At 35.4% G+C, this 21,873-nt stretch overlaps 5 protein-coding genes across 12 annotated transcripts; 3 read left to right on the top strand and 2 right to left on the bottom strand.

Annotated features, from left to right (window-relative positions):
- Nucleotides 1-106: 106 nt before the first annotated feature.
- Nucleotides 107-1,889, bottom strand: LOC124438711 (cyclin-dependent kinase 1-like). 3 transcript variants are annotated; one of them, XM_046988909.1, is made up of 7 exons: nt 1,787-1,889; nt 1,493-1,579; nt 1,224-1,380; nt 1,039-1,156; nt 806-976; nt 569-732; nt 107-490 (listed from the first exon to the last, which is right to left on the bottom strand). In XM_046988909.1, the coding sequence occupies exons 2-7, from the start codon at nt 1,551-1,553 to the stop codon at nt 220-222; spliced, it is 942 nt and encodes a 313-aa protein (XP_046844865.1). In that variant the 5' UTR covers nt 1,554-1,579; nt 1,787-1,889; the 3' UTR covers nt 107-219. The 3 variants fall into 3 exon arrangements, with proteins under 3 accessions (XP_046844865.1, XP_046844866.1, XP_046844868.1); XM_046988910.1 differs by having other exon boundaries at nt 1,795-1,862; XM_046988912.1 differs by having other exon boundaries at nt 1,493-1,565; nt 1,787-1,804.
- A 164-nt stretch (nt 1,890-2,053) lies between these two features.
- On the top strand, nt 2,054-3,142 carry LOC124438712 (oligosaccharyltransferase complex subunit ostc-like). Its single transcript, XM_046988913.1, has 4 exons — nt 2,054-2,215; nt 2,516-2,589; nt 2,707-2,924; nt 3,002-3,142. The coding sequence occupies exons 1-4, from the start codon at nt 2,077-2,079 to the stop codon at nt 3,021-3,023; spliced, it is 453 nt and encodes a 150-aa protein (XP_046844869.1). The 5' UTR covers nt 2,054-2,076; the 3' UTR covers nt 3,024-3,142.
- On the bottom strand, nt 3,143-6,595 carry LOC124438704 (NAD-dependent protein deacetylase sirtuin-1-like). The gene is made up of 11 exons (XM_046988897.1): nt 6,322-6,595; nt 5,831-5,919; nt 5,604-5,759; nt 5,376-5,528; nt 5,146-5,293; nt 4,900-4,979; nt 4,648-4,708; nt 4,511-4,578; nt 4,378-4,438; nt 3,781-4,302; nt 3,143-3,657 (listed from the first exon to the last, which is right to left on the bottom strand). The coding sequence occupies exons 1-11, from the start codon at nt 6,575-6,577 to the stop codon at nt 3,440-3,442; spliced, it is 1,812 nt and encodes a 603-aa protein (XP_046844853.1). The 5' UTR covers nt 6,578-6,595; the 3' UTR covers nt 3,143-3,439.
- Nucleotides 6,596-6,727: 132 nt separating this feature from the next.
- On the top strand, nt 6,728-8,668 carry LOC124438705 (TELO2-interacting protein 2-like). The gene has a single exon (XM_046988899.1). It carries the CDS (start codon nt 6,896-6,898, stop codon nt 8,627-8,629), a length of 1,734 nt encoding a protein of 577 aa, XP_046844855.1. The 5' UTR covers nt 6,728-6,895; the 3' UTR covers nt 8,630-8,668.
- A 459-nt stretch (nt 8,669-9,127) lies between these two features.
- Nucleotides 9,128-20,468, top strand: LOC124438709 (keratin-associated protein 5-3-like). Of its 6 annotated transcripts, XM_046988903.1 has the most exons (3): nt 12,243-12,560; nt 14,307-14,520; nt 19,261-20,468. In XM_046988903.1, the coding sequence occupies exon 3, from the start codon at nt 19,269-19,271 to the stop codon at nt 20,373-20,375; it is 1,107 nt and encodes a 368-aa protein (XP_046844859.1). In that variant the 5' UTR covers nt 12,243-12,560; nt 14,307-14,520; nt 19,261-19,268; the 3' UTR covers nt 20,376-20,468. The 6 variants fall into 6 exon arrangements, with proteins under 6 accessions (XP_046844862.1, XP_046844859.1, XP_046844860.1 ...); XM_046988906.1 differs by lacking the exons at nt 12,243-12,560; nt 14,307-14,520 and adding an exon at nt 9,128-9,258; XM_046988904.1 differs by lacking the exon at nt 14,307-14,520.
- Nucleotides 20,469-21,873: the final 1,405 nt, after the last annotated feature.

Below are 21,873 nucleotides of genomic sequence, written 5' to 3'. Positions count from 1 at the left end.
AGGAATGTACAGTTTTTATATATTGTTGAATAAAGTGAAAACATATTTAAGTATCATTACCAGAGCAAGTATTGTTGACACAGTGGAATATTTACACACTTAACTCTTTTATGAATAACTTCTAATTTATTAATGAACTAGTAACATGTAATAATCAAATGTAAAGGCAAATCCTAAATATTAAACATCGATAGTTAATTTGTTATGTACGCTATCACTTTAAGGACACGATAGTTGAGGTTGTGCAGGTAGCAAGCTGGTATTTAAGTCCAAAAAGTATGCATGTTGTAAAGCTTTTTTACATGAGATTCTTAAGCTTGGTTGGTAGATGAAGAACTTTTCTAGAAGGTCCAAGCCACTGCTACACAATGTTGGAACAACTTTCTTTAAGCCTTGGTTCTCGGATATGTTCCATTTTGGAAACGTTGGCTTGTACTGCGGCAATTTGGAAACACCAGGCCAGTTTTCCTCTGTAGGAGTACCTAAAATTCTGAAGCAATAAAACGTATATTGTCAGCCATTAGCAATGTTACTTGGAGGTTAATTTGCTATACATAATCAGATGTACCTAAAGATACGAAACAGTTGGTCAATCTCTGAATCTCCAGCAAATAGTGGTCTTTTGGTGACCATTTCCGCAAAGATGCATCCAATGCCCCATTGGTCAACAGCTGTGGAATAACGAGGGGAACCCAACAGGACTTCAGGTGGACGATACCACAATGTCACAATCTACATGAATTAATGAAGGAAAGATTTAAGAAATTTGAGAAGCTGGAAAAAGACTTGGAAAAGCATAGTTTACCTCATGGGTATAAGCACGAATGGGCAAGCCAAATGCTCTTGCTAGTCCAAAATCAGCCAGCTTTATCACCCCTTTGTCATTAATTAATAGATTTTGTGGCTTTAAGTCCCTGTGCAATGTTCTTCTTGTGTGACAGAACAACATTCCAGTCAAAATTTGGTATAAGTAGCTCTGAAATGACAAAGTTGATGTTACCGGCAGTAAATTAACCAAGATTTATTTGATTATGATACCTTCACAAGCATTTTGTCAAGAAATCCACTCGTTGTATCTAAATGCTTCTTGAGGTCCATTGTTAGATACTCAAACACCAGGTACAGTTTCATATCTTGGTGGACAACATGTTGCAACCTGATTTTGTTGCAAATTAACATTAACAACCGGACATTGTACATATTTACTGTCAATAATTACTGACCACACAATGTTGGGGTGTTGTAATTCCTTGAGAACTGATATTTCTCGAAGCGATGTACTTGGCATGCCTTCGTCTTCGCAATCAAGTCGAATTTTTTTCAACGCGACTAGTTCACGAGTTTTTAAATTCCTGGCTTTGTATACTATTCCATATGTGCCTATTTAAATACATAAGTTTTAGACTCATGGCTAAAATAGGTACGCACGCTTTTGGCCAGCATACATACATATACACAGGAAATTTATGCTTGCGATAAGCAGAGAATTTACCTTCGCCAATTTTTTCAATTTTTTCATAATCTTCCATTGTTGTCATTATGAAATTAGACATCGCACTGAAGAACTTAAAAATAATACCTATAATGAAGTGGTTTAAGTTGTTATTCAAGCTAAGCATGTACAAACGCTGTAAATTGTCAGTTACAGTCCTTTGTTAAAAGTCGGCCATGTTCTTATTATCTACCACTCTTTTAATCGATTTTACTACCTTGACAGGCATTGTTGCATTGTGGATCTATTTTACTATCATCTATATTTTTATAAGAAAAAATACAACTGACTTACCTACTTACCGATGAAGATTATTGTGCGTCCTATATTCTTTGAATGTTTTCTTCTTTAGGTTTCAATTTTTTTGAAACGATATAAAATTCGAACGTCGCGCATCGCGTAGAATAAACGGCGTCCAATCAAAGTTGCCCTAGTTTGTATCGACCAATCAAAATTTAAGGCTAATTTGTGTACGTGTAGTTTTTAAATACTGTATTTAAATCAACGTATCAATGGTGACGATTGGTTAGATTTTGACCAATCTCCGTGAAGGTTATATTCTTGTTCTTTTTCATGCCAACAAGATGGAGGCCTTGTTTGGGCTTTATTTCAACGTGCTTGAGTTGCCAAATATCAAGATAAAAAAGCCAGGATGGCTCAAGACGCCATCTGCCATGGTAGTTTTTGCTTTTGTGGTCCTTTCATACTTCTTGGTGACTGGTGGTAAGTGCTATATCATTGTAGAATTAACATTTCAAACCACATTCCACTATTGACGTACTGTCGTGGATTGTACAACTAATATTTTACTCCATTGAACTAGCCAAAACAAGCACTTTTATTCGTATTGACTTAATTTTTGATTGACTCTCAGTGAAAGCTGTTTAAGTCTAAAACCGAGGGAAGCTTAATAACGGCTCCACATTGCCCTATTAAAATTTAAAATCCCATTAAAGTGAATAGAAACTTTAACTTCGCTTCGCCTTCGAAAGACATTTCAGAATGCATGCGTGAATTTTTTAGGAATAATTTACGATGTAATAGTTGAACCACCAAGCATTGGAAGTACAACTGATGAGCATGGAAACAGTAAACCGGTGAGTCTGGCATAACTTCATAACAAGTGTGATGGTATGATATGTTTTTAATATTTCATATGTACTCGTAGTTTGCTTACATTGTAAAACTGATATCAATCATAATTTATTCTGCAGGTTGCTTTTATGCCTTATCGAGTCAATGGACAGTATATTATGGAGGGTTTGGCAGCCAGTTTTATGTATTCTCTTGGTGGCCTCGGTTTCATTATCTTGGACAAATCAAATGCACCAGGCTTGCCAAAGCTTAACAGATTTCTACTGCTTGCTCTTGGATTTATTTGTGTTATTGTTGCTTTTGTTTGCTGCAGAATTTTCATGACAATGAAATTACCGTAAGTGATGCATGATATATCAAGGAACTTTTAGAGATTATTGTATGTTTTACCATAGCATTTTTATATTTTTACAGAGGTTACCTTTCAAGCTATTAAAGAATTTGAGTGTCAATCTTTAAATTGTGGCTGCTGCAGTATATAGGTACAATAAATTTTGTCATATCACCTTTCTTTACTGTTTATAAGAAGTCTAAATATGATGGTGCTACAAATTATGCATTGATGGTGCTTCTAATTGCACAAAATATTTTGTTTGGGAAATGCTTTTCGTACAAAATTGTTAAGATAACATGAAAATGTTAAGTATTTACATGGTCAAGTAGGAATTTCCATAACTTAAGACTGTTGCTAATTTGCCATCAGCTATGCACAATATCTGTTTTAAATGATAACACACATTGTTTAATATTCATGATACTTCATAAGATGTCCAATGCCTGGAGGATTTCCTAACACACTGCTATATTACTCATCAGTAGAAAAGTTTGAAAACAATTTTGAAGATTTGGAAACTACCCCCGCATTGCAGTAAGTGTGTTGATATTTTTATCATCACTTGCATTGTCTTTCTCAAAGACCTTCGTGCAATTCCCGTCAGATTTTTCATAGTCCCGACTTAATGTTTCTGTTGAAGTAGGATCTTCATCATTGTCATCTGATAATTGACATTGTCCAATATCAGCTCCATGGAAAATATAACGACTTGGAGGGTGAAAGATGAAAGTTATTTCTAAATAAATACAATCAACATTCAATTTCCAAAATGACTTGACAATCAACTCTGGGAAGTCATTACTTCATAACAGTTTACTTAAGTAACTATTTTACTTAATTTCAGCATAATGAAATTAACCTTTATTTTCCTTTTTATGTGGAATTGATAGAGAACTGCTTTCAATCTCAGAATTTAATGAACCATCCACTTGCTGTTCTCTGTTCTTTGATTTTCCTACATCTAGCTGTTCACTGTTCTTTAATTTTCCTACATCTAGCTGTTCGCTGTTCTTTAATTTTCCTGCATTTTGCTGTTCTATGTTCTTTAATTTTCCTACATCTTGCTGTTCATTGTTCTTTGATTTTCCTACATCTTGCTTTTCACTGTTCTTTAATTTTCCTGCATTTTGCTGTTCATTGTTCTTTGATTTTAATGCATCTTGCTGTGATTTTATACACTTTGAAGAGAAAGACAATAAAACATCTTGCGAAAGGGTTGGTACTTCAAATCCTTCCAACACATCACACCAATCACCACCAAGTTCTTTGCATAAGTGTGCAATAATTGCATCACAGTTACCGAGGAGTTCAATGTCAAAGTTCATGTGTGGCAAAGGTTCGCGGTTGATTAATATCTGAGGTACTTCAGCTGGTATTTGATCTGCAAATGTTTAATGAAGTGCATTAACATTAGCTATTGCTTGCAATCCTATGTTCAAGTTCAATTGTCTCTTACTTGGTATCAAATTAACAGGGCGGACTTTGAGTGACGAGCCAATCACAATAAGTAAGTCTACCTATATGATGGCAATAATTCAATTGAATCATCTCATCTGTACATTGAGCATGATAAAATCATCTTTAAAAACCTGTTTTATATCTTTCTCTACGTGATCGTGAAACACTTTGGGCAAACTTTCACCAAAAAACACAATATCTAAATAATTAAGTGTATTGGGCACTTTAAATCTTTTTACAATATCTTTGTTGAAAGATCCAATCATACCTGGCTTCATTACAGAAAGAGTATCTTCTAAAACTGGACATTTTGAACACAGAGGGGTCACCTTGAAAGGCCACATGTGGAAGTAAAAATTAATAGCACAACAACATTTGTTTGCAGATTGTCTTATAGTACTTTTGCAAAAATTATGCAGAGCTATTTGGAAGCTCAACAATAGGAAAAATACACCACCAGAGCTTTTAGTTTTATTATTTACAGCAAGTTCTGTTCATTATTTTTATTTAATCACAATACCTGGTTTAATATATCCTCACGAATGTCATTAGATGTAACTTTGTGATGACAATTTGTGCATGATGCTGTTGAAAAGGAGCCTATAAATGGTTTGTGGTGAAAATACTTCATTTGACATTCATTTTGTATGCTATGTAAATTGCAAGTAATTTGCGATCCAACTTTGCTGGGAAATGAGTTGGGTTAGGATATAAATTATATTGTTGTTGACGTGATTTGTTGCAAAAGCTTGCAAGTCTAACTCACCATGACATTCGATGACACGACATATTCCTGCCTCCCTTTCCAACGTGTCAATATTTTGTGTGTAGTTTCTTAATAGTATGTCATTCCTTTCAAGTTGTTTGATAAATCTATGACTTAATGATGGCTTGAATTTTCCCGGATATATTTCCTATGAACCAAAACATGACTTTCTCTTAGTTGTTTGATGATGAAAATCATGGAAATCTTTTTGTTTGCTCATTCAACATTACCCTAGCAAACTTGTAGAATGGATGTGTATTGCATCGAAAGTAATTAATATCAAACATGGCCTGAGGGTCAGGTAAATCTGGGTATTCCTCACTTAGTCTTGCATAGATTCCATTACGGGATCTGAAATCTGGAATGCCACATGACACTGACACCTACAGTACATCAACAGGATTTTGTCAGTACATAATCAAGCTTAGATTAGATTTGAAACACAGGCTTAGTCTCACCCCAGCACCAGTCAAAACCAAGATGTTTTTTCTAGTTGCCAAAAGATGTATGGCATGATCTAAGGTATTTATGTGGGGCAATTTTTCCCGAGGTTTTGGATCAGTAAGCATGTCAAGTATGAGTTTCCACATCATCAACGCATCCATATTTTCTGGCTGCAATAGAGATGACACGTGCATGACATTTTGAATGGCTCTAAGAAGCTGCAACATTCTATTCATCTTACCAGCGTAACACTGGATGGTAGCAAACTTTGTAAAATGAGTTTGGGATCTGTACCAAGAAAAATATGTTGTTGAATCCAGTCCATGCAACCTACCAAATTAACGGTGATATTAGCAAGTTATGTATTTTTAGGATTGCTCAAAAAAATTTTTTGTTAGTTTTTGTTTTTTTAATTGTGGAATTTCGTTTCTCATAGCTAGTGCCAATCTTCGTATGCTCAACAGTTTCGCGAACTTTAAAAAATACCAAGCATTTTTCGCATTCAAAAATTTTTCCTTTTAACATTTTTCAGGTAGATTTCGAGCAAATATCAACCAAACCATGTACTTGGTATAAAAAACTTTCACGTACAAAAAATTCAAAAAAAATCCGCTTCATTACAAATAATGAGCAATCGTAATTCAAAATGGCGATGCCTTAGAAACGTAAATACGACATAAATATTAAAACAATCCAGTTTTTGAAAGAATTTGAAAACCTATTGAAATCTACCTGCTACGGGTTGACGATTTGCATCGTCAAAATCATCAAGACAGTCGATCCCGTAGTCAAATGAAAGAGATTCGTCATCTTCTTCAATGGCGCGAAATGTTGGCCCGCCATGTGATGATGCGTCATTAAAATTATACTCGTCGTTCAGTGTTGGATTATATTCAAGAGAAATATGATTTTTTGAGCGGCTGTCAGTTGATTTTGCCTTTTTGGACTGTACATCATCCGTATTTTCGAAATGTCTTTTGCCATTCATTTTTGAAAAGCTTTTCGTTTTAGCCTACTCGTGACGTGGCTATTTTGGACCTATGCTGCGGTCGAAGAAGAAGTGCAACACATCTTTTGGGAGGGGAGGGTTAGTGTGCATTGTGTAATTACCATTTATGCCCATTTTTATGCCTCTAAACCACTCTAAACAACAAATATGAAAGATGCTTGTGTAAATACGGTGCAGGTAAAATTTCATCTTTTTGACTCTGTCATGTATAATACTGGTGAGCAAATAATTTTTTAAACAAAAATCTTTACTCTGGCCACTCGGCAAAGTGTAAACTGCACATGCTGCTTCTCCAATATGGCGGAAGAGTTTATGAAAGAATCATCGGTGATTCTTTCGGAATTGCTGGATGAAGAGATACGAAAAAGGCTGAAAGACGAAAGTCAACTTAAGTTAAGCCCGCATAATTTTCTCAAACGTGTAATTGATGTTGTGTGTGATGGTTTGCCTTTGGATATTTACCAAAATCATGACAAGTTTCACACGTGTTGCACGAAAAGTTTCGCGATATCCAAGCTTGCTTCACAGATACCAGCTCTATTAGAACTTCAGGCTCTTTTAGACACATCTTTGTGCTGTTTAAAGGAGCTTAAGAAGGCTAGGAAATTTTCTAAAGCCTCACGAGTGTGTGTGATTGTAGCAGAAATTATAAAGTGTTGCCCTTTCGAGTGGCTCATTGGTGCAAATATTCAAGACCTACAAAATTACCAAACGGAAGAACGAAAAACAATAATGAAAGAGTATCTGGAGTCACTCTTGAAGCTTGTAGATTTAATGCCAGTTAGTTTTGATGAAATAAAAAATGATGAAAATCAGATGCTATTCCTATATCCAAGTGTAATACAATTATGCCATAAGATCTTAAGAAGAACATCCAAAATTTCTGATGATGTTTCAATAAAGAACTTTGGAACAAGTCTGCTTAAATCTATTGCATGCAACATTGCAATGACATGTATTCAACAAACTGGACAATGTTTCTGGATTAAGGATGATTGCGCTAAAGTTGCACGCAAAGTATTAAAATCGTTGATGTTGGATTGCTCTTGCTCAAACATTTCAAGCTTCCTTTGTGGAAGTGAAGATCTTGATGATAATTGCGCATTCCCTAAAGGAATCTTTGGTAGCATTCTACAATCTTTGAAAGATTTCATGGCTAATGCCAAATTACCTGATTATCCTGTGGCAATACATGTTCTTGTGTGGACTGTTAAAAATGTCAAACATCCCTTTTTTAGTGAGCACATTTCAATGGTTCTTCCACCTTTGATGATGTTGGTTCATGATTACCGTGTGCCTAATTCCATCATTGGAATTCAAACTCTGTCTCATTTAATATCAAACATGAATGCAAGGGAACTCTGTTGGTATGGGCGAGCTGGTATCATATATGATGCATTACATCATAGATTATATACTAATGAAGCACAAGTGATGACTGTGTTACAGCCATGTTTACTTCATATTATAAAAGTTATTGAGCAACAACCCAAAACGAGTGTTACCCATTTTCAAATGACCCGATGTGATGAAAACTTTCAAATTATTCTTTCAGCCATGGAATTTGAAAATAAGATCCTCATGAGAAGAGCGTACTGCAGTAATTTAGCAATGTTTGTCAACTATCTAGGTGTGAATGTTGCAAAGCATCTGAAGCGTTTGATGCGAGTTGTTTATAGTTATTTGGATATCGGAGATGGTGACACTGAAGAATGGAGAATCTGCATTCTTGGTGTTTTGAAATCTGTGATAGTTTGCGCTTGGGCACGAATTCCGTTTCATGCTGGTGATATATTAAGGGCTTTAATGAGACTTCTCATCGATATCTCACTGTCCAGTCAAGCTAATGCTGATGTGAAAGATATAATGTATGAACAAATTCAAGAATGCTTGTCATTGTTACTTAGAATTTGTGGGGAACCTCTCCGCCGAGAACTTGAATGTATGACATCTGATACTGGCATGAAAAAGGTGGAGACTTTAATAAGTTCGGTGCTGTGTTTGCATAAGTCACGAAATTTTAAAATTTAGTATTACTCGGTATTAATAATAAATGAAACTCAATGATCACTCAGTTTAATATGTATTTTCTGCATCTGTTTTAATGCAATCCCATAGAACACAAACTTAATTTTTAACCTGATCTGCACTCCCAGCTCATTTCTCACTCAACCACCACCCCCCACCCCCTAAATCATGGAAAGTTCGTTCCTTTTTTGCAATATCCGAGACTGCTCGTTTTCACCGACTTATAACACAGTGAGCAACATTTGTAATTGGAATGCCACATTATGTCGATGTGTTGGACAGTGGGCGCCTTTGAATTTGTTAATGAAGTCCACCAAACTTTTGTAATCATTACCTTGGCGGTACACTAATGTTTGTTAATGACTTAATTGGCGATATGTAAAAGGACGGCAAAATGTGTATTATTATTGATACCTGTTGTGAGACGGCAAGCGAAAGGGCGGTACTAGGAGTTTCCTCACGGAATTAAATCAATTTAAGGATGATGCTTTCTTGCATTTAGCTCATTATGTGTTCAAACGTTCAACGCATATCACTCGCGTCGACCAGGGAACATCAAAGTAATTTGGGTTGTTCGTTTTTAAATCTCACGTAGAATCTCTTGTCTGTTTTCTGCTGTGCTCGTAGATAAGGTATGTTGCCAGCTAGTCTTTAATCGCAACCTAAACACGCTGTTTATGGTCAGAAAAGCTTTTGTTTTCGAGACTCGTACATCTGACTGTGCAAATGACTGATTCTTTACATTATGTGTCTTTGAAATATCTCGTTTGGAGTATAAGCTTTTTCTAACTTAAAAAGTGGGAAATATTCGTCTAGAATATGCCAAACTGCTTGCCCAATCTATTTCTCGCGAAGCAGAAATATCTTTTCATGCCTTAATTTGGAAAAAAGTGAGCAGAGAAGGATTACCTATAGCTTATATAATATTTATTTATTTTTATATGGTAGTGTGCAAAATACAACAAATATATGATATTGTTCGTTTTGTAATTGTTGCTCACAAAAGTTAAGATGATTTTTAAGGTAAAGTGTCTTCTCCAACTTCAGATTTGATAACTTTTGTGTCAAATCTTGTTTCCTTTTTAAGGAATGGAAATTTTGTTTGTTTTGATTGCTCTATTCTTGTGATAATTTTGTTTTTCCAATGATGATCACATTTCTGGGGGTATTAAGGCTCCTGCTATTGGTATTGGCTATCACCATCAATGGTAATAAAATGATTTGTTTTTATCGATTTATAATCAAGTCGGCTTTTCTACGCTGACATTTAAATGATCTAAGCGATGCATCATCTTAACTCATTGTTGGTTAATCGATTTTCAACATGACGCTTGGAAAATTTAATGACTTTGCAAATGCCTAATGCTATCATGTTGCTGGTCGTTGGAGTACTCAAAACGATCAAGTTTCAGTAAATTATCTAAAATTCGCAATCTCATGAACTGGTTATTATATAAGACATAATTCAAAATAGATATCCTGCAAAGTTTGTCTTAAACGAATGGCCTCTGTTTCTATAATGATATATTTCAAGTTCACGGGGCTCTATGTTCTGCCTTTCACTTAAAAAGCTTTGTACGGAGATAATTAAAATCATCTCTCTGTTGGTTGCAGAAGAATGAATGAAAACCAAATGTGTTTTATTTCAGCTTTTAAAAATGCATTTAACTGTTTCTTTTTTTAAGCACTTAATAGAGCGAATTCAAACGAGTTGTTTTGTCTAGCACGGTTGAAAACCGTATGACATCAATTTCTACATAACTTTCCTCCTTCGCTGTTTCGGGTGTTTATACATTCCCTACCTATGGACGTATGTACAAGAAAAGAGCAACTTTACCATGTACACGTGCATAAGGTTTCCCCAGTAAATTTGTGGTAAAATTGCCAAGTTTGAACCTCAACCTTCTTACATGTCAAAGATTTTTACGACCAACAATCAAGCAGATAGCTGACATGCGCACGTCGAATGGATGAAAGGAAAAAAGCCAATACGCGACTAATTACAAAATAAGTGTCGCTGAGAAAAATGTCGAAAAATTTATGGCAAAAAGGTGATCACTTGGGAAACGGTTGATTGTGGAATTTGTGGAATGATGCATGATGAGCTTCGCAGCTTCTCTGTTATTTTTAAATGTTTGACGATTTTCCTTTTTTTTCTTGCTTTTTTGACGATTTTTGAGTTGAGAACATCTCTTTAATAAACGCTTATTCATGCGTTGACGTATATAATATCTGTTTTGTATCAACGCTTTTGCTGCGTACACACATTACATTGAAAAGTTCATTTAGGCGGTATTCTTGTGTTATTTTTTTTCAAACCACTCAGTGGGTAATTAACCATAGCAAATCCGAAATTATCTTTTTGTTGCGAATCTTTTTATGTCCACAATCGTCTTTGAATGATTTCATAAATTTCAATTTGTCATTGGTCGGTTAGTTACCAGTCCACCCAACAACGCTTGTAGATTTTAATCAAGCCAATATGCGATACTCTAATTCTCCTTAGCTATTTATGATTCATGTAGCATAAGGGGAGAATATAGTTTTCGATCATGAGAATTTCGAATATTTGGCCAATACCATTCATCAATCTCGATGCATCTACGCCTGCTCACGACGCTTTCGTATTTTTATGTATTGAGGTGACCGGTGACCCGACTATTATTAAAGGGCAATTCACAGATATTTTTTCGTATACAATCATACAACATTTTAGGGAATACTTAAAAAAGTAAAGGATAAAATGTACAATTGTTAAAATCTCAAAAAATATTTTGTTTCTTTCGATGATCTTACTGAGTTAAACGGTGATTATGCTTTTTCAGAGTCCATTGTGAAAACTGAAAAGCTAGCATTTAAAGCTTGTTGAAACAGAATTAGTATTTTAATAAGCGAAGTTCAAAATGAAATTCAAACTCAAACGGCAATTTGTGCCTTAACGCAGAGCAAAAATGAATGATTATTGTTCACTACTAGTTAAGCTTCGTATTACTTAAGAAATACTTCTATATAGGTGATCTATTTTCCTTTTAATTGATCTGTCAGAGCGATTTTGTTGATATGACAATTGGCAAATAGCATTTGAGGAAATTGCTTGTCAATGTGACCATGCAGATTCAGCATTAGCCAAAATTATATGTCACATTAGTCCATCGATTGGTAAGATTTTATTTTTGGTAAATTTATGACCAATAACATTTTTACAAAGGGATTTTTTCAATTTAAGATTGGGAGCTCTATGATTAATTATACTTTACCCTCAATAGAATATTCTTTATTCATTAATCGGAAATATGATAGCGTTATGAAATAAGCGAGAAAAATTATAAACCATTTTAGACTCAAAAGCATTATCGAGCTTTTTCTCTTCTTCATGAAAACTCTCCACTTCCACCCTGAAAAAGTTTTATCTACACGCGGTGATCAAAAGTATCTCGCGTTTAAATATCCTGGCACCACCACATACAAGAAGTGCATCATCTTTGCGGAAACCTGCCTGCCCGAATTTCTTTTTTTCATGTCCGACAGTCAGCGGTGCCTTTAGTAGGTAGCGGTCTATATCAAAGGGGCAGAATGCGGTATCGCAATAATTTAAGTAATAAGTTAATTATCAGGGTTAATTAATTAGGAGATGATCGCAGCAAATATTATTGTAGTTGAACAGAAGTTAACAATAGCCTTGTGCGACGTGTGGTTTAATTGAAATAACCTCCTTGGGAGAGATCTTATTTACAACTTTCTTTTGACGACAAAAATTAAAAAACACTGGATTTGTTAGCACGGTTGAGCGAATATAACGCGAAGCTTGCGAAACGTTAATACATTTGGCTTAATCCCTATGTTTGAGTAAATGTGGTGGTACCCAGCTTGTCAACACTTTGCGTCGATATCTAGCAAGCACGTTAACACCCATCAAAACTTGGACATATTTCAGGTGAGTTGCTGTTTCAGAAGCTTGCATTTCGATATCAAAATATTACTTGTCTGTTGCTGGCTTTTGTCACGAAAACATTGTTTGTTGTGTGTTCGGTGAAACAATGTCGATTATGTGGTTGCTTGAAAGATGCTCGTTACCTCCTTTTGCAAGAAATCTTTCTATACTTTCTTTGTTTCAAGCTTTCTACTCAGCGATATAATCTCAAAACAGGGTGTACGTTTACGACACTGACGAAGTTCCATATTATACATAACTGTCGGTGGGTAAAATTATGTCGCACTTGAGGTTGGACACAAGCGATGCATTCTTCATTTGCTGTTGAAGCTTTATTTAATGCATGTAGATAGTATCGTGTTTGTTTGTGTGTCACAAAAATGCGTTAGGACTTGAAGCAGCTCTAATAGAGAGGGAACGGTCGTTGCGCTGAATAAGCAGTCTATATTTAGTCACTTTGCGAGAACTTTTTTAAACTACCCCACGTGTCATTAGAGTTCTATCTACTTTACGTAAATTCTCACTCTTAAATATACATGGTAAAATACGCTTGAGTGCATAAAATGCTGTTTTTTTTCCATGTGTTTATCTGGGTTTGAAAGCCGACATGCTAGTCAAACTGCCAGCCTGTCTAGCCAAGAGACTATCTGGTCCTTGAGAAAGCACTTACATTGAGTACACATACGCGTCTACTTTGACAATTATGATTGTCAGCAAGCACCACTCGTCGCTGAAAGATGCTCCACCCAGATTACAGCAATTTACCTCTTTACGCTCTTTACTGATATTTAATCAGAAAGAGCTTGTTCACCAAATTTTTCTTTGAAATTCGATAAGTACTGTTGATTGTGTGATTAAGGGATTATGGAGTGTGATGAAAAAGCTCTCTGTAAATTCCTTAAAGACGTCTAAGAGAAGTTAAGTATCTTTGATGTCAGTGTACTTGGCGATTTGAATGGAATGAAGTTCGTTGTCTTGCTTTGTTTTTATGGTAAAGGAAGAGTTTGGTTGTTCTTTTGAAGCTATATTCTATGTTGTGCCATTAAGTACTATTTCCTTTCGACGACACATGGTAAAAGGCAACGTGTAGGTCTCTACTGTAGGTCTCTACAATGAAAGATACCAAATGGCATTTGTGCTTTTGCATGACCTAACTTCGGCTTTCACAGAACTATGAACTGGAACCTTAAATTCGTTGCGATATAACCTAAGAGGAAGGTGGTTCTTTGAATGAAGATAATGAAAATATGACTGTGTGACTATTTTCTTGTCAAATTTAGTCAATCCCGATATTTCTTCCAAAATTAGCACATTCTTTAGCATAGCATTTTGTTTCTGCACTATTAATCAATATAGTTAATTATTGCATTTTTTTAGTTTGAAAGGTGCAGTGTGCCGTTTGTGCTGTTCATTATATTTCGCTATTTATCCCTAAGCTCTTTGGTATTACTGTATTAGATCCATGCACTTTAATTGTGTGATATCTTAAAAATAAAATTGTTTCCATATGTGGTCCAATGTGGATAACATTTCGTACAATAAGAAATACGTTTGAAATAAATTTAAGAAAAAACTCATAGAATCGTCACAACTGTAGCGCGTCAGGGCTTTTTGTTGAGGATTATGGTTCAAGCGATGTTTCACTTCTCTCCTTTACAATTCTTGCCTTGCCAAACAAAAGGAATTAATTGAAATCGCTTTCAACACACTAACAAACATTCGGCTATTTTGCATATTTAATATCCACAGACACGGCGCTCATACAAGCCCGAAAACCGAAGTGTTTGTTCTTCCTCAGTCTTCGCTAACGATGTCTTTGTAAAGTAAGCCGAAATAACGGAAAATGGTCTTTATAACAACGCTAGACCGTTGAATCTCTGTGGCATATGGTAAACAAATCTATACACGGAGTGAAGACTAACTCATTGCTGCCGTTATTCTGGGCTTTAAATCTACAAAGAAGGTATATTTTGTGTTAGTTTCATAAACATAAATGCGAATTCCGATCAATTGCAATTTCCATAATGGCTCAAATAAGTGGTTCTGCTTGTTGTAATAATGTGATTACACGCAGATAAGCGTGTGCGATAAGCATGAACAACCTTTCATTCCTTCGAGTTTCTTAAATCCAAATGTCAAGTAGTTTTAACCTCTCCGCTTGTGTAGGGAGGTTAATCGATTTGTATCGTTTATTCGTTGTAATTATATCAAGGAATTTATTTCATCTCCTGTTGCGCGTGCTTGTCACGCTAACGCAGTTTGCAAACCCTCAATTTCATAACACGGCGCTTTTTCTACTTGCCAACATTAATATGTAATGTCGGGCATTTAATGCTTGTATACATGGTAATGCAAAGCTATTTGTCAACATTTATGAATAGGCGAAACAATCCATGATAGCAGAACATGAACATCTGTGATTTCAATTCCCTTAGTTTCCGTTTGTAACCCAATTCCATTTGAAGCAGTAAGTCAAAGGCGTTTAGATGAATTTTCTCATAGAGTTTTGTTCCAGTTTCCCCACGTGTTTTTATACTTATCACGCCGTAGTATGAAATGCATTCGCGTCCTCTTCGCAAGCTGTGATCTAAGGAAAGGGTTGTTTGTTTTTTTGTAAAGCGCGACAAATAATATCAAACACAACACATGTTATTCTCATTGAGGTTTTGTGCCAACCAAATATTCCTGATGCATTACGAAGGACAACGGTAAAAAACGTAAGTTTAGCGTTTGCATCGACCTCTATCGGTCTCACACATTTTCATAGATTTTGTTTGGGGAGATTGTAATAATTGTTATGGATTTAGCATTACAAGTTCATGACACATGTTATAATTGCAAATATATTTTACGACTTGCATTAGTTGAATTTGTACTGACAATCGTTGTAAGTTTATTTAAAAGCGCTTGCAATATTTGCGTTGTATAACTTGCATTTATTATAGAAAAGCCTTAAAGGAAAATGGTTCGAACGTTATTTCAGATTTCAGTCAACGCATTTGCGATGATACAGAAGTGTGAATGATCCCTTATTAAATAGGCCAATATCTCTTGAAATTATTGTTTTTACGTTAATCCTTCCCGTTGCCTTAAAATGTTTATAACACCGTGTACAGTAGACGTTGTTGTAATTGAAATCATTCCTTGTACTGGCGATTTATCATGAATATTGTAGTCCGTTTGATGAAATAATTTTTCACGATCCTCTGCTTCAACATTATGCGGTTTATTAAGCATTTCACTATTGCTCACATGCATTATTCTTGATTGGATATTTGCATCATTGTAGAGAATATACGTGTATAGTGTATAACCGACGTTTCTCCTACAGCTGTACATATTCTTTGTCTTTAATTGAGTTCAAATTTCTTTGCAATCACTTTTCGTTATTGTGAATATGTTCATTGGAGAAAGAGATTTTAATAAGTTTTTTTGTATTGCTTGTCTAAAAGTTGAAAAAGGTTTTGTTATCGATGTGTAAATTGCCGAATTTAGTGCAATGTTCTTGTTGAAAAGGTTTTTTGAGGGAAAGTCGGTGTTATTTTGAGTTATTATCCTTATAAAAATAGAAATGCAATTTTACGCTTATGTTGTGCTTTTAAACGACTTAGCTAATGTTAATCAACTCGGCGTGTATTTGGCGGCATTTGACAATAAAGGATGTTCAGTTTTTGTGTCGCTTATTAGCGATAGGTCTTTGAAGTTGTCCATCGGTGGAAATAAATTATGAATGCGGTGTCAAATATAGCAAAAACCGCCTTTCCAATATTATTAGTACAAAATCAATATTTTGTAGTAACACGAACTTTGAATTTTTTTTCTCTTGTTTAAACAAAATAACCAAGAACTGCTTCCTTAAACACTGATCAAGATGATTAAATGTGATCATACATGTTTATATGTCTGTAATAATATGACTTATATTATTATATAAAAGACTTATACTTTTCCACTGTTAGTTTATATTGTGTAGCTGTATTCGAAAAATGGTAGAATTTTCAACTACTTAAGTCCTTGAGATCGTGAATTACTTTATAATATATGACAGATGTGTTCACAAGACAAAGTTATCTCGCACTCTTCGCCACATTTCTGTTTATATATTTATCTTTTTTTTAAGCACACGTGTAAAGACTAAGCGCTCTCCCGTTTTGATTATACGCAGGTTCACATCAAACGACTTGATGGTATACAAAAGCAAGTTTATATAATCGCGGAGTGAAAAAACTTTTCTATAAGGAAATATCTATAGCTTATGTGAAATTTAAATATTTTGTTTTGTTAAATGCAAAACGTTGCAGTTTAGTTGATTGTCGAGATAACAGGTATGTCTTTTACTGTATTCAACTAAGTCCAAAATTTTTAATCCTTTCGATAAGCAAGCTTCGTTATATATCAATATTAGATTTAGCCAGCCTTAAAACGAATCATCCTTATTAGAAGAAACCTATTTACTCAGTTTCTGCCGATTCTTCGAAAGATCAGAGATACGTTTTTTTTTCACTTAGCTAAATGCGTTGTTGCAGTGAATGTCATTTAATAGATTTTTTGGATGCAAATAAAGCTAGGTAAATATGTACAAATTGCTATATTACGTGTATGTTTTTATAGCGAATGAGTTTGTTTGAGTTTGCTTGAAACCTACGGCACACGTCTTCCTATTTGCAATGCAAAACGCAAGTTTATTATGACTGTGCAAGACTTTACATAAAGCTTTGAGGAGCAATTGACGATATGACGTCAATACAAGCCGCTGACATATTTCTGCTCCCACGCACCGGATGCCCTAGCTGCAGCATTTCAACTCATTTTTTGTGAAAATATTGAATCAAACAAACAAAAAAATTGCCACATATTTATTTTCACGGGACAGACAAAGTTTTAAGACCAACATTATTTTTGGGTGGAGTTCCCCTTTAAATTTACCATATTAAGGCATTATATTTCGCCCATTAATATCCCATCATTTTAATATTATATGTGTAATATGCATTACCGACAAAGAGGCACCATTATCTACACATGTTGAATGACGCGGGGGTCTGTTGCACGCAACTCATGCTAAGGTTTAATATTTTTTTCTATGGGCGGCTTGGAAGAATGGAAAAAATAGTCCATGCCGATATAAAATAATGTCGACAACAGTAGCTGGATCTAAAATAGGCAAATGAGGACCTTCGTTCTAGGAATTGTCAATTTTCCAATACAAAGGAACTTCGCTTCATCGAAAAGTCTTTCCAAAAAAAAAACAGTGAGTTAGCTTCAACGGGCTTACATACTTAGCAATTTTATTATTAAACATATCTCGTGCATGCCAGCGTTGCTTTTAATTCTATTATTTAAATATAAGTGCCCATATGTGCGTGTGTATAGCAAAATTATTTGCACAGGTCTTGTGAATAATTGTCTTCAATGTCTCCAATGGATTAAAACGATGTTATATGTATGCTTGAAATTTCAGTTGTTTTGTCCTTTACAATTTATCAGAAAGTTTAAAATTTTGATAATCACATAAAGGCTAGGAAATCTTTTCTATAGTTTTCAAATTTTGTAGGATATAATAAGAAGCTGAGATGAAAACTGAGCGATATATTCTTCGTTTGTAGACAGTTGTATATTTATCAAAGAACTAAATTTTTATTTTAAAAATAGTTTTAAGTTCGGAAATTTTCTTGCAAGTGTTTGGTTTATGCAGTTTTCGTTTATTATGCGCCCGTCATGTGTTGAATGGAGCTTTACTATACGTGCAAACAAAGAACAAATATTCAAAATTTACAACTTTTCCAAGTTTCTTTCTTCTAAATTAGCATTTATATCTTATCACAAGCAGCTTGACTATGGAAATAAACAAAGCCTTTATGCTCCCAGCTTGACTGAGTTACATATAGTCTTGCTGTGTCAAAGTTGCTGACGAGTTTGTTGTCAAAAATAATGAAAAACGCGTCTCAAACTAATTTTTTTTTTGCTATAAATAACATGGTTATAACAAATTGTGTTGTGGGGATAAAACTACTCATAATCTTTTTCTATAATACGTTTTGTCTATGTTACGATACGCCACGACGATGCTACGACGGATCTACGACAATTCAATTTGATATTACTTCAGCTTGGTAGTTTGTCCGAACAATAGTTTCTTATCTTATGTTAAAGTAATGTATGAGTCTTGTAATGTCTTGTCGTCAGAATTCGAATATTAGAACCACATTCTTTAATTTTTTAGAACATAAATGTGATATTCGTATGTATGATCAATCTAGTGAACCCTTTTTGTGTGGACATTTATCCTACACTTGTTTTTTTTTTTAACTTCTTTAAAGCAGATAATAAATTTTGCCCACGACGTTGTCGTCTTTCGGAGACAACAGTCAAAAATACGCGGCAATGTTCAGAGACAACTTTTACGAGAGACTCACCGATAGGGGAAGGGTGCGTTGATTTATTTTACCAACAAAGTTAATAATTTACAGACCAAGCTTCTTTACAATTTTTGGAAATCATACCACATAAATTCGTAAGACTGAATGCAAAATCAAAAAAGTTAATGGATGAAATACTTGTCATGATAACATACGACTATCTATCTTGTAAAAACATACCGACCATTTTTCATAAAACAAAATAAAGGTAACACACCCCTCCCCCCCACGCAACAAGATCGGTACTCCCCATAACTGTTACTTATTATCCTCTTCCACTATAGATTCTTAAATGACTGAAATTGGAAATAACGCTTGGATTCTACTTTTTGCTTGCATTCTGTCAACGCCGCCTTTTACAAGCTGCTCTCGAGAAATAACGACTTGCAATCTCTACTCGACCGGAGAATGCGCGCAACATTGTCACAAGCATTCCAAGGATGGAAAAGAAAGCTGTGCGTTGACGTGCCGTAAACACGAGAATGGAACTGTTGTGAAACTATGCAATCAATTGTGCGATCCTTCGGATGACAACACTAAAAAATGCTCGTTTCATTGTTCCGCCACCAAGGAATGCGTTCAGCAATGCGTGAGTGGATATTGTAGGAAAATGATATGTTCTCGAAATCACGGAAACTGTGAACAGCACTGCACTGGCGGCTCCTGTAAGAAGATGCTGTGTCACTCCGAGCATTGTTTTCAGCATTGCAGAACTGGGGGTTGTAATATGGAATGTGGACGCCATGTAAAATACTGTGAACAAATTTGCCCCGGAGGTAACTGTCATATCAAATGTGCGGCAAAAATATGTCGTGCATATTGTCCTACTGGATCTTGTGATATGACTGGCCCAAATAAAAAGATCCAGACTCGTTGTGACATCCGAGATCGAAATCAATGTGCTCAAACTTGTAATAAATATGGATGTTACTGCAAGGGAGATAGTCATTTCACACATTGTAAACAGGCTTGTAAAGGTGAAGTTTGTCTCTCCATTGCATGTCATTCAAAAGTATGCAGGCAAAACTGCGGATCCAACTGCTCGCTTACATGTAGTGTTGAAAGTTGCACTCAAGAGTGCACCGGCTCAGGGTGCGTCTTGTCCTGCGGTGGTAGTGTGAACGTTTGCAAACAATATTGCAAAGGAGGTGGATGTATTTTCAACTGTGCTGCTAAAATATGCATCAATGATTGCGAACCATCTGGGACTTGCATTTTTAACGACGTCGGTGAACGGCCAGGATTGCATTTGGACATAAAGTGTGATTACAGACACAACGGTCAGTGTGAACCCTCCTGTAGGGACTGTCTACATGGTGAAAAGGATTTGACATGTACTGGCACGGACGGGGGGGGAAATGTAATCAAAATTGTGTCGGTGGCTTTTGCAAGAATGTGAAGTGCATGTCGGCAAACCATTGCTTGCAGAACTGTCCTGGTGGGCAGTGTAAAAATATGGATTGTCACAGTAGACACTGCGATCAACGATGCTCCGGTGGTAGTTGTGAAAAAAATGCAATGTACCTCGGAAAATTGTACACAAGTATGTCTTGGTAATTGCAATAAGATGGTATGTAATGCTCAGACATGCGAACAACTGTGTTATCTTGGACGATGTACTTTTGAGTGTGGTGAAAATGTTACCACATGTAAACAGACTTGTTACTCAGGTTTCTGTAACTTTAAATGCCGGGGGAAAAATTGCGCGCAAGTTTGCCCCAAAGGCATTTGCTTCAGCGTTATTGACAATTCGGGTTCATCGAGTCGTCTTCGTTATTTGTATAGTATTTTACTATTTCTTCTTGCGTTGTGTATATTATTGTAAAGATTATGTTAATATACGATGTTGAGTTGCGCTGTACTGTAATATATCTTGTATTTGATGGCTTTTTAGTTCATGCAATGTTTAACGTTGCAAAGCTATCGTTGAAAAGTCTGCGTTTGTTAAAAAAAATAAAGCTATAAACTACATATTATCTGTCGTCTAAATAAAGTCTTCGTATTCATTGGTCGAGCGCATGTCACGTGTAAATGACGTGCTGCAACCCTTGTAAAAATTGTTGTGAAAAAATACTGTAAGTGCCGAAGCATGACAGCTCGGAGAGCTTCGGAACGTTTCCGTGTTGAATTAATTTGCTGTCTTATCATGTTTATGATGAACTATCTTGAAAAGACATAACAAGCAATCTAAACGTGATGGCATGTCGTACCATTGTTTACCTGCCAAAACGAAGCATGAATAAAGGATTTGAAAACATTTATAAATACCTTAACAAAAACTATTTCGATAATGTCAATACCATTACACATATTTTAAAATGTTTTACAGCCATGAAACACCCATAAACACTAACAACTGCAATTCTTAGCTTAATCCTGTACGAATGATTTAATTACTGTATAGCTGACTGTTTTTATATATTTTTATATGAAATCATTGGGCATGACAATGATTTATGTAACCACGCGAAATCTTTTCCCCGGAATAAATGTCTTTGAATTTGAGCAAATTCATACGCCCAAAAGTTTTTGTTCAGAATGAATATTGCAGTTATGTAGTGCAACACGACGTACAGACTCAAAGACTGTTTACAAATATTTTATTAATATTCATACTCTTAAAAAGTCGACCATACCGAATTTTCAATGGTCATACGAACTGGGGACATGTTGCAGGTAAAAGGTATGGCTTTTCGTGCATTTTCCGGGGGGGGGGTTAGCCAGGTAAAACAGGGTAACAGATTTCATGGGGTAACACCATGTGGGTAACACCATTGAGTTCTATAATAACTGGAGCGGCTAACTTTACTGGGCGAGGACGCCAAAAAAATGGCGGCCAACGGACGTATTTCCGCTGAAATGATCGCTTTGCAGAAAAATAATATTCTCGACCTCCC

Source organism: Xenia sp. Carnegie-2017, unplaced genomic scaffold, assembly GCF_021976095.1.
Source record: "Xenia sp. Carnegie-2017 unplaced genomic scaffold, XeniaSp_v1 HiC_scaffold_19, whole genome shotgun sequence".
Classification (NCBI taxonomy): domain Eukaryota; kingdom Metazoa; phylum Cnidaria; class Anthozoa; order Malacalcyonacea; family Xeniidae; genus Xenia; species Xenia sp. Carnegie-2017.
Note: the sequence above shows the minus strand (reverse complement) of the source record. Positions and strands in the feature narration are given on the sequence as shown.

Bases quoted from the DNA above. Each gene is read 5' to 3' on its own strand.
- LOC124438711 (XM_046988909.1), bottom strand. From the start codon at position 1,553: ATGTCTAATTTCATAATGACAACAATGGAAGATTATGAAAAAATTGAA. The intron at 733-805 runs GTAAACTATGCT...TAATTCATGTAG, and splicing joins TTCGTGCTTATACCCATGAG to ATTGTGACATTGTGGTATCG. The intron at 491-568 runs GTACATCTGATT...TTATTGCTTCAG, and splicing joins CAACTGTTTCGTATCTTTAG to AATTTTAGGTACTCCTACAG.
- LOC124438712 (XM_046988913.1), top strand. From the start codon at position 2,077: ATGGAGGCCTTGTTTGGGCTTTATTTCAACGTGCTTGAGTTGCCAAAT. The intron at 2,590-2,706 runs GTGAGTCTGGCA...TTTATTCTGCAG, and splicing joins AGCATGGAAACAGTAAACCG to GTTGCTTTTATGCCTTATCG. The intron at 2,925-3,001 runs GTAAGTGATGCA...ATATTTTTACAG, and splicing joins TTCATGACAATGAAATTACC to AGGTTACCTTTCAAGCTATT.
- LOC124438709 (XM_046988906.1), top strand. From the start codon at position 19,269: ATGACTGAAATTGGAAATAACGCTTGGATTCTACTTTTTGCTTGCATT.
- LOC124438704 (XM_046988897.1), bottom strand. From the start codon at position 6,577: ATGAATGGCAAAAGACATTTCGAAAATACGGATGATGTACAGTCCAAA. The intron at 5,920-6,321 runs GTAGATTTCAAT...TTAATTTGGTAG, and splicing joins AAATCGTCAACCCGTAGCAG to GTTGCATGGACTGGATTCAA. The intron at 4,439-4,510 runs GTTTTTAAAGAT...GCCATCATATAG, and splicing joins TAGAGAAAGATATAAAACAG to GTAGACTTACTTATTGTGAT.
- LOC124438705 (XM_046988899.1), top strand. From the start codon at position 6,896: ATGGCGGAAGAGTTTATGAAAGAATCATCGGTGATTCTTTCGGAATTG.